Raw genomic sequence first — 10,178 nt, 5'->3', positions numbered from 1 at the left:
AGCAATCAAAAACAAAAGAAAAACATAAAGGAACTCCAGGGACTCCCCTTCTTCCTCCTCAACACGCCCTCTCAATCACCAGTGACCCAAATACATCTAAAAACCTCCACACTTCATCCACCACCCCAGAAGGTGCCCTGAAACACACCCAGGACTCACCGTGTCCTTCTCCAACCTCTCAGATTGACATCTCTGCACATCCGAATGGCGTAGAGAGTCAGGCTCCCAAAGCTCGGCGAAAGAAAGCTCGCAGGAGGAAACCTAGAGCAGCAAAAAACATCCGAGGAGCAAAAATCAAAACTGGAACAACACTCAAGCGCAGGACACGATCTCACCGTGTGAAACCGCGTCATGTTCAACCTGTGTAAGAAATAAAAACCCACACACAACACAAATCGTAGAAAAACAACAGGAATAAAATAATTTGATTCCATTGGTTCAGACTGTAAATAAAGAGAAAGGAGTTGAGGAGTATTTCTGATATGCCGTTTATTCTCACAACAGGTTACATTTAGTTTGGGGTACAAAGTGGTGTAGAGGAGAAGCCATTGTTTCCACAAGAATGTGACAGTCTGTATGTGAGTGTGTGTCTGTGTGTATGAGAGTATTAAGTGTGTGAGTGACCAAGAATTAATCTCTCTACTGAATCAGACCGCAAACTAAACCCCGTGAATCTTCATGCTCCTCTGCGGCCGGTGTTCCAATGTTCACGAGTGCATTCGCTCAGTTGGAGCACGGCCACGTGATGATAACACTTACAATGAACACGGGGGGGAATCTTTTATACGTGTACAAATAATAATGAGAGGAGAAGTGCAGCAGAGCTTCATTAAAGCATGAAACACACATTTAAAGAACGGAATGATCTCATTAGAATTGATCGGTAGAGGAGAAATATATGGCTCAAAAAAAAAAAAAAAAAAAAAAAAACCTGCATCGACTGCTCAAGAATGTCGACGGTCATCATTTCATCTTTCCTTCCTTATTTCTCATTATGGAGTGATGGATTTTGTTTGGTGCGAGCCACAATGAGGAGAATGTCCAAGCATAGAATAGATTACGACGATATAAAATAGAATAAATAAAATAAAAAATATCTTTTTTTTTTTCCTTTCAGTCCAACGTCCATTTATTCTTCTGAAATCGGCCGGTTTTTTATTCCCTCGGATCGTCCTGGGAGCTAAAAGAATGCATAGATTAGACACTCACGACCCCCTTCTTATTCACCGTAAAATAAATTCTCACTTTCGCCCTTTTTTTTTTCTGTCCATTGATTTATCTACAACACGCACAATGTTTTTTTTTTTTTTTTTTTTTTTTTTACAGTTTGGCCAGAATGTGTTCACAAAACATGCGGAGGCAAATAATATAAAAAGAAAAATACGAAAAGAATCTGAGAAAAATAGTAATACTATATATATTTATAAAAAAAAAAAAAAAAAAAAAAAAAAAAAAAAAAAAAACAATAGCTTATGAGTTGATATGCATTTGCAAAGTATTGGATATGGATACTGTGTATACACACACACGCACGTGTGACACTAGGACTACATCTGACACAGAAGGAAGGATTAGAAACTCCAGAGTGCAGCGAGTTGACAGATAAGATGATGTCATCAATTAAAAGAAAAGTCCACCCTGAAACTAAAGTGCCGCTGCATCACTGTCTGTGAATCAACATAAAGACAGAGTGCACCTCTTATGTGCAGGCAGGTAAACGGTATTATGGGTAATTATATTATTAGTATTATAGATTATAATATGCAGCACGTTCAGGGTGGAGGTTTCCTTTAAACATGGATTTGGACACCAGAAATGGCTTCTCGTCCGTCCTTTCACCTGGAAGCCTTGCTCAGCGCGTGTCCGTCCGTATTGTCACGTCGGCCTTCGTGTGTGTGTTACAACATTCAAGTCATAAACAAGCTTAGAACAGAAATGAAAAGGTGCCTTCCGGGGAGGCGATATATATATATATATATATATATATATAAAAGAAGCGATGTCGCCACTGCAGGACGTCACCTTTCTGCCATCGAAGGTTTCAATCCGTCAGCGAGGTTTTTTACAAAATCAGCCTCTTTCTCATTCAAACCAAGTCTTTTTGGTGAAAAGCTTTGATCGGTATTTACACAGCAACACTCGGCGTCACAGATTTGTCTCTCATTTTGTCTGTTTTGTTTCAAATCTGTCCAGCAAGTTCGGTTCGTCCTCTCCTCTCCTTTCTCCTCTGTCTATCTCGTCACTGATGAGGATGAAGACTGTGAGACAGGAAGTAGGAAATAATCTGCATGCTTTGTGAGTTAGTGAGTGAAAAGTGAGTGAGTGAGTGAGTGAGTGAGTGAGTGCATCGGAGGATGCTGTGGTTCTGATGAAGCAGCAGCAATGTACACACATACAGTGCTTTCTCTCTATCTTTCTCTCTCACACACACACACATATACACACACACACAAACACACACACACTTCACAGCCAGCTGGGATTGTACAGAGGAAGCTCTACTGAGGTTAAGTGTTTGATCTGTCTGGCTCTTCATGCACTCTCACACACACACACACACACACACACACACACACACACACACACACACACACACACACACAACACACACAAATCTTTATCGACTATAACACCCAAGGCCACTCCAGCCCTCTAAAATGTGCGCGGCGTCTTATATCATGCGACAGAGGCGATGTCACCCCATGCAAAGAAGCACATGACTGACACAAAGGAGGCGGAGCCACGTTACGCTAGAGGTGAAGCATGAGTGCTGTGTATCTCTGTGTCTGTTTATAGATGGGGATTGGTGTGTACGCATGCTGAATCAACGGGAGAGGGTGTGTGTGATTATTGTGGCAACTCCGTGACCGGTCTCTTCTGTTTGAGCGTGTCGATGAGCGACAGGACGCCGCGTTTGACGCTGGTGGAGACGCGGCGTGTCACAGAGCCTGAAGGCGGGGCCTGTGAGCAAGACTTGTGTGAGGGCGGGCGAGCCACCAAACACTTCTGGTATCGTAACTGCAGTGAGGAACACACAGAGAGAGAGAGAGAGAGAGAGAGAGAGAGAGAGAGAGAGAGAGAGAGAGAGAGAGAGAGAGAGAGAGAGAGAGAGAGAGAGAGAGAGAGAGAGAGAGAGAGAGAGAGAGAGAGAGAGAGAGAGAGAGAGAGAGAGAGAGAGAGAGAGAGAGAGAGACTTTCAAACTTTAGTCTGATACAAATCCTGGTTCAACAGATTCACATTAAAGTGTGTGAAGGGGTGTAATGTGGATTAAGTTTGGGTTTAGGTTCAGGTACTGACCATGCATGCGGCCTGTACAGCCTCCGACACGCTGCCAGCGTTGGGATCACACCAAAACACATGGCACTCAAAGTGCTGGTTTCCCGTGTCCATGATGAAGGCGAACGAGTGCACGTCTCTCCCCACGCCCATGAACGACAAGAAGCGCACACGACACTCCACAAGGACTTCCTCTTCCTCCTGAAACATGAAATGAAGTTGTTACAAATAGTAGATGGCAGATATAATTTAAATCTGTTTCTTTTATATACATTATAAAGACAAAAGTTTTTGACACCTGACCATAGGATTTGTATGTGCTTTTTGAACATTTGGTTTTAGTTTTATAATAACCTCCACTCCTCTGGGAAGATGTTCCACTATATGTTGGAAGGTGCTTATCAGAATCAGAATCAGACACAAGGGTGTTAGTAAAATCAGGTACTGATGTAGGTAAAGTGAGGAGGCCTGGAGTTCATATTCATCCCAAAGGTAAGGGATAAAGTAATAAAGCCAGAGCTCTATAGCACGATTAGATCTAGTTCTAGTGAAGGAAAAATATCATGCCTGTGCATCCAGAGACATTCTATACAATCGTATGTCTCCAACTTTTTGGTAACAGTTTGGGAAAGATCGTCCCAATACTTTTGTCCATATAGTGCGTGTATTATATATTTAAATTGTTATTGCCTTCTCTCTGATGACAGTAACAGTTGCGTCTGCTACATTCAGCATGACTGGGATCCAGTTGTCTCGGGATGATGATGTCATCAGGCTGTCCACCGCACCATTGAGAACATCCATGCCTGAGAAAACACGTCGCTTCATTATATCAACACATGAGTTCGGGGTAATCTGATCGTGTGTGTACGTGTTTGTGAGTTTTTATCTTACCTATGGGTTTGACTACGGGCATCATGCCGATGTATAAGACCTGAAACCTCTGCACCAGTTCAGTCTTTGGTGTGGGGAACTCTGCTAAAGAAGACAACAGGCAGGACACGTTAAGTAACACGTGTACACACGTACCATCATCAAGCACACAGAGAAGCACATGTTAGGGGGTTACCCTGCAGTGGGACATCGAGTCCAGAGTGACTCCGGTCCTGCAAAGATCCTCCGGCCATAGCTTTGGCATTCTTACGCTCTGCCATGATCTAATAAACACAGTATGTCAATTTATAATTTATTTATTATTAATTAATTAATTAATTATTACACAACTCCACATGGAAACTAATGCAACAGATGATATAATCCCGGTGCAAATTATGCATTTCAAAGAATGAAAAAATATATTATAGTTTTTTTTCTCATGGAAACTGTTAAAATCGTAACAAAAATAGATAATAATAAATAAAATAAAATTAGATAATATATATATATATATATATATATATATATATATATATATATATATATATATATATATATATATATATACATATAAACTATTATACAGTCTACGTAGGTTAGTGTTAATTCTATTCATCCCAAATTTATAGCTTTATTTAATCTCCTTATCTTAATCTTTTGAAAAGTCATTATAAAGTGCTTCCTAATGCTAAAGCAAGTTTCTAATACACTTTATGGACAAAAGTATTATGACATCTAACTTTTCCAGCAATATGCGGTTCTTACTCAAACTGCTACCACAAAGTTGGAGTCATGCAATCGTATAAAATGTCTAATTGCAGTAGCATAAAACTTTCCCTTCCCCTAAACTAGGAGACCCAAACCTGTTCCAGCACGACAATACCCTTGTGCACAAAGCCAGCTCCATGTAGATACGCTTTACAATGTTTGGAGTGGATCTCCTGCTATAGAGCTCTGAACACATTTGGGATGAATGTGAACGCCGACTGCACCCCGGGGCTCCTCACCTCACCTCACCTCCATCAGTACCTGAATTAACACCCCTGTGGCTGAATGAATCTCACACAAATCTCCACAAAATCTAGTAGAACATCTTCCCAAAAGAGTGTTTGTTACTATAACAGCAAATGGGGACTCTTTTGTGTGGGGGGGGGGAAAGGAAAATAAAAACAATTTCGATAGCGCCGAGCACACGATGGCAGATCTCACGTGTTTTTAATATCGCGCACGCCGATCTACCCGTTGCACGTTCTGCTCTAATTCGCGTGATAGAAAACAACACATGCATCCCCTACGGACTTCATTAATTCGTAAAGAAGGCTAAAGGCAGAAAAAGCAAGATGGTCCCACTCTCTTTCTTCCCTCTGCGCACTGAGCAACATCAATTACTAATGTCATTAATCAAAAAGAGTCGTGTTTGCCACACAGCACTCCCGGGAACCTCGGAGTTGATTTGAATGAAGCACTGCAGTTTTACGGACTCTCGCGCGCACACACACACACACACACACACACACACACACACACACACACACACACACACACGCTCTCTCTCTCACACATCCATGCACACAGATTATAAATAACTAGCAGAGTCTTAATAAAACAGTTTAATTTGTGCAAAATGGAAAAATCCTCATTATAAAACCTCATTAAAAAGCAGATCTTACCCGGGAGCAGATTTCATGCAGGCTGGTGGCGATGGCTTTGGCAGGCGTGTCACAGCGGAAAACATGACATTTTAATATCCGTGTGTCTTTATCACGTGCTACGTAGGCAAAATCCCTAGAAGAGAAACAACAAAGATTGAGACGAGTTAGACTTAGTAACGTGTGTGTGTGTGTGTGTATGTGTGTGTGTGTGTGTGTGTGTGTCTACACAATATGCAATACGTTATATTGCTCAAGACAGACAAGCTGACGAGCAGTGAAGAGAATCAATATAAGACCAAAAAAAGCACAACACCCTTTTGTGAAACAGAAAACTGGTCAGCAAACAAAAGACAACTCACAACTCAAACGTGTGTGTGTGTGCGTGTGTGTGTGTGTGGTGGGATGAGGGGGGTTGCCGCATGATCCGGTTTGATTTACCCCAAACACCTTGACTGATGCAGACTGATTGAACGGAAGTAACGAGGATAGGGAGAAGAAAGAAGGAACGTTACCTCTCTCTGAATCCAGGAAAGCAGAAGAGAAAAAGAAAAGCTGGAATTAAAGAGCAGTCAAAGAAAAGAACATCTTTGAACACACACTCACACATTCTGTATCTCACACACATCCCAGAAAGCTCGTTTCAGCTAAACTTTTGACAGATGATGAATAAGCTTTGAGATATAGCCGAATGTGCGAGACAACAATCCCTGTGTGTGTGTGTGTGTGTGTGTTGTGTGTGTGTGTGTGTGTGTGTGTGTGTGTGTGTGTGTGTGTGTGTGTGTGTTAAAGCCATTAGTGTGATTTCACATATAGCCCTAAAATGTCAAAGCTGCCTCCAGCAAGCCGATACACATGTCCCTGAATATAAAACAGTACAGCGATTAGGGGATTATATAAAAAGAGAATGGAAAGAGGGAAAGGAAGGAGGAGGTGAGATCAAACACAGAAAATGGTGTAGTTGTACGAGGCAGGACATGTACAAGAAATGTAAAGAAAGTTTTAGATGCGAACTCGGGAACACGATCGCTGAAAACTTTTGCACAAATAACTGCTGCTAAACCACCAAATATAACACACATTTACTGACTGCTTGGTGCTGCACTGTCACTGTGTCTCATTGTGTGCACTTCACATAGTGCCCTTGTTAGTTTTGTCTTTTGTGTCATCTTGTGTTAGTGTTGCTTCATGTTGTATCTTTTTTTACTGTGTGCTGTTCCGTTTAATGCCGAAATGACAACGATGATGAATGAACAACTTGATGCTTGATGATACTTCACAGCATGGAGAAGGAAAGTGCTGTCTCCTCCACCTACTTAGGATCGATGATATTTTTAGCGGGAAGAATCCGTGATGGTGTGCTACCAATCAACGTCCATGCAAACACTTTACAGCAATATCTCTAGATTAATATATGACACAGAATTTATTTTTCCAAGGCCCAGCGTTCTGAAAGATTTTTTTTATAGTATGTGATAGATGTCGAGCGTCTCGGTGTAATTTTTCACCTGTCCTAAGCTGCAAAATTATCTGATCTTGGTTTAACTCCAAACTGGATATTTTCGCCATTACTTCCTAGATTTGACTCCACTGGAAATCTGATTAGACTCAACCGAACAAACTGCAAAAAGATTAGATGTTCTGGTAAGAGTAACTATTTTAAGAAATGGCACTCTTTTAAAGACTGCTTTTAATCTCTTAATACCTTGTCTAATTTTTTTTCTTCTACATTTTTTCCCCCCCTTCCCTCTATTTCTGTTCTTTCTATGCTCCATGTATGAATGTAAGACGTAAATGTGATATTTCTGTTGCCAATTTTTAGAATGTATAATAAGCAGGATAATGTATAGTAACTTATATTTCCATCCATAATACCAGCTACACACTAAAAAATCTCTCTCTCGTTTCCCCCTTCATGGTCTTCAAGATAGTTTGAATAACCGAAGCTGCTTCTTTTCAGGGTTGGAAAGTCAGGTAAAAGATCGTAAGAACAATAATAAACATTGCGTATGCCATTTTCTTGCCCGCTGCTGAATTTGTGTTACATATTTCTGAATATAATATAAAATACAATGTCTTCCCTTTATTTCTTATTACATTAAAACACAGCTGTGGTATGTATGTGTATGTGGTAAATTACACATGCTCTAAAGGAAGCGAGTCGATGCTGTTCCTTTAAATCAAATCTGAACTACAAGACACTGCATACAGGAAGGAATAAAAACCTGAGAGGAAAATATAATCAGTGGTGCAGGATTAAGGAGTAGTGTGACGTGGCCTGAACCCGAGCCGAATTGTTTTCCGATTGCACCACATACAGTGGTGTTTTATTCCTCTTATATAACAGAAATTACAAACTTTAATCAAAAGTGCGGCATTTTTTCGATCCATGGTTACATTTAACTTTATCGCTCGTGTTTTTTGCAATGCAATGCACAATATTCCATGAAACAATCTTCTTAATAAAATACATTTTAATGATGTTTTTACTATTAAGAATCACAAAAGAGCTACTGTACTGTAAAACTATAAATTCATGGACCTACAAGTGGATTGAACCTCTTCAGAATAATCTGATCACAAACGACAGGCTTCATTCAGATCCAAATAATCAGACACAAGAAAGAAATATATATATATATATATATATAAACAGTCTGCTACAATGGCTTAGGACTGCTGATTGCATTAAAGTGCCTATCACTGAATCCAGAGTTTCTGCATTTTTCACCAAGGCAAATTTAAGACTTTTTAAGATCTTTTTAAGATCATTAAGACATATATCATGGCAACTAGCCTTAACAAGCCATGAATTGTTAATGACAAGCACTAAAACCAAGTATGGTTAAACTTGCACTTCCCTATAGCTAAACAATAATCTGTTTTACATCTGTGGTACAACTCAAGAGAGAATCACAGAAAGCTGATTGGCTGTTGCATGTTGCTCATATTTGTATTCGTAATACAGCGGTTTATATTTGGAAGTTTTTCCTTGCCAAAGTCACCACGGTCTCTCTCATTAGGGATATAATTATAAAGGACAACCTTATACGCAGTAAACGTATACATACCAATGTTATAACCACTTTATCTCTGTAAAGCAGTTTTGGGACAATGTGAAAAGTGCTCTACAAATAAAACTGAATTAATGCAGCAAGAGAAAAAAAAAAAAAAAGCAGACAAACCAAGTATAGAACCTTGAGGATCCCTCGAAAATCACACTAATGACATTTCAATTCTTTTTCAGAATGTGAGAAAAATTCAATTGGAATCCTACATCCGGATTCTGTAAAGCTGCTTTTCAACTACAGCTATTGTAAAAAGCACAATACATCCAAAAGATATATCCTGCGCTCTCTCTCTCTCTCTCTCTCTCTCTCTGTCCTTTTCTAATGCTGATGTCCCTGAGAAATCTCACACTCCTCCACATACTCATAATTTGACACCCTGCTTCACACACACTCACGCACACGCGCACACGCACACGCGCACACACGCACACACACACACACACACACGCACACACACACACACACACACACACACACACAGTGCATGCATTCACCTGAAAGGTTGTGCATCAATTTAGAGAAATGCAAATACATTCATATGGCTATTTTTTCCTGTCTATTCAAAAAAACAGAAAAAATTGGAAAGAGAAACAAAAGAAGGACGGGAACGAGAGAGTAACTCAATACTCACGGCTGAAGCGACTCCTATTTTAGCTTCATCCTAAATCTGTTCCTCTCCTCTTCAACACTGATTTAACAGACTTCACCTTGCTTCACTCTCTCCTTCCCTCTCTCTCTTCTCTTCTCAGTATCTCCATCCAATCCCTGCTTTCCCCCTGCCCCCTCCCACTCCTCACTCTCACTGAGGAAACCTGACAAAGCCTTTATCTTTTTTTTTTATTTTTTTTTTTTTATGAAAATTGTTTCATAGTGCATCCACACATAAGAGTTTAATGATGTCACACAGCTGGTTCAGTTGGAGTGGAATTTGCTACACAATTGAGGACAAGTGGGATTCGGTAATGGTGATGGTGAAGTGTACTGCACTGCCACATTCGCATTACACACACACATACACACACACACACACACACACACACACACACACACAAGTACAAGTTACGGCTGCTCCAGCAAGAATGTCACAGCAATTGATTCTGAGGAACGGAGAGGATCTCACACACACACACACACACTCCCCCCATACACCAGCAGCACCACACTCCATGTGTAACTGGATTAAACTTTCATCAGGCTACTCATCTCACTGCCATCAATCTTTCATTTGTGTCCTCCTTTCACCCGGGTGAATCCAAAACTCTAGACTCATTAGCGCGACCTTTATCAAAGTAAAGACGACGCAGA

The 10,178-nt window shown here is 40.4% G+C and overlaps 1 protein-coding gene across 5 annotated transcripts in view; it reads right to left on the bottom strand.

The window, feature by feature from the left end:
* Nucleotides 1-472: 472 nt before the first annotated feature.
* apbb2b (amyloid beta (A4) precursor protein-binding, family B, member 2b) overlaps nt 473-10,178 on the bottom strand; it is a 25,877-nt gene continuing 16,171 nt past the window's right edge. For 3 of the 5 annotated variants that reach the window (XM_083532812.1, XM_083532814.1, XM_083532816.1), the window contains 6 exons: nt 5,824-5,938; nt 4,347-4,434; nt 4,172-4,255; nt 3,968-4,083; nt 3,299-3,478; nt 473-3,018 (listed from right to left, as the gene is read on the bottom strand). In XM_083532812.1, coding sequence (XP_083388938.1) covers nt 2,848-3,018; nt 3,299-3,478; nt 3,968-4,083; nt 4,172-4,255; nt 4,347-4,434; nt 5,824-5,938 — 754 coding nt within the window. In that variant the 3' untranslated portion in view covers nt 473-2,847. The remainder of the gene's footprint in view (nt 3,019-3,298; nt 3,479-3,967; nt 4,084-4,171; nt 4,256-4,346; nt 4,435-5,823; nt 5,939-10,178) is intronic. The other 2 variants (XM_083532813.1, XM_083532815.1) reach the window with 1 other exon arrangement.

The sequence above is a fragment of the Silurus aristotelis genome (genome assembly GCF_946808225.1).
Source record: "Silurus aristotelis genome assembly, chromosome: 27".
Lineage (NCBI taxonomy): Eukaryota > Metazoa > Chordata > Actinopteri > Siluriformes > Siluridae > Silurus > Silurus aristotelis.
The sequence above is the reverse complement of the archived record's forward strand: the minus strand, read 5'-3'. Positions and strand labels throughout refer to the sequence as shown.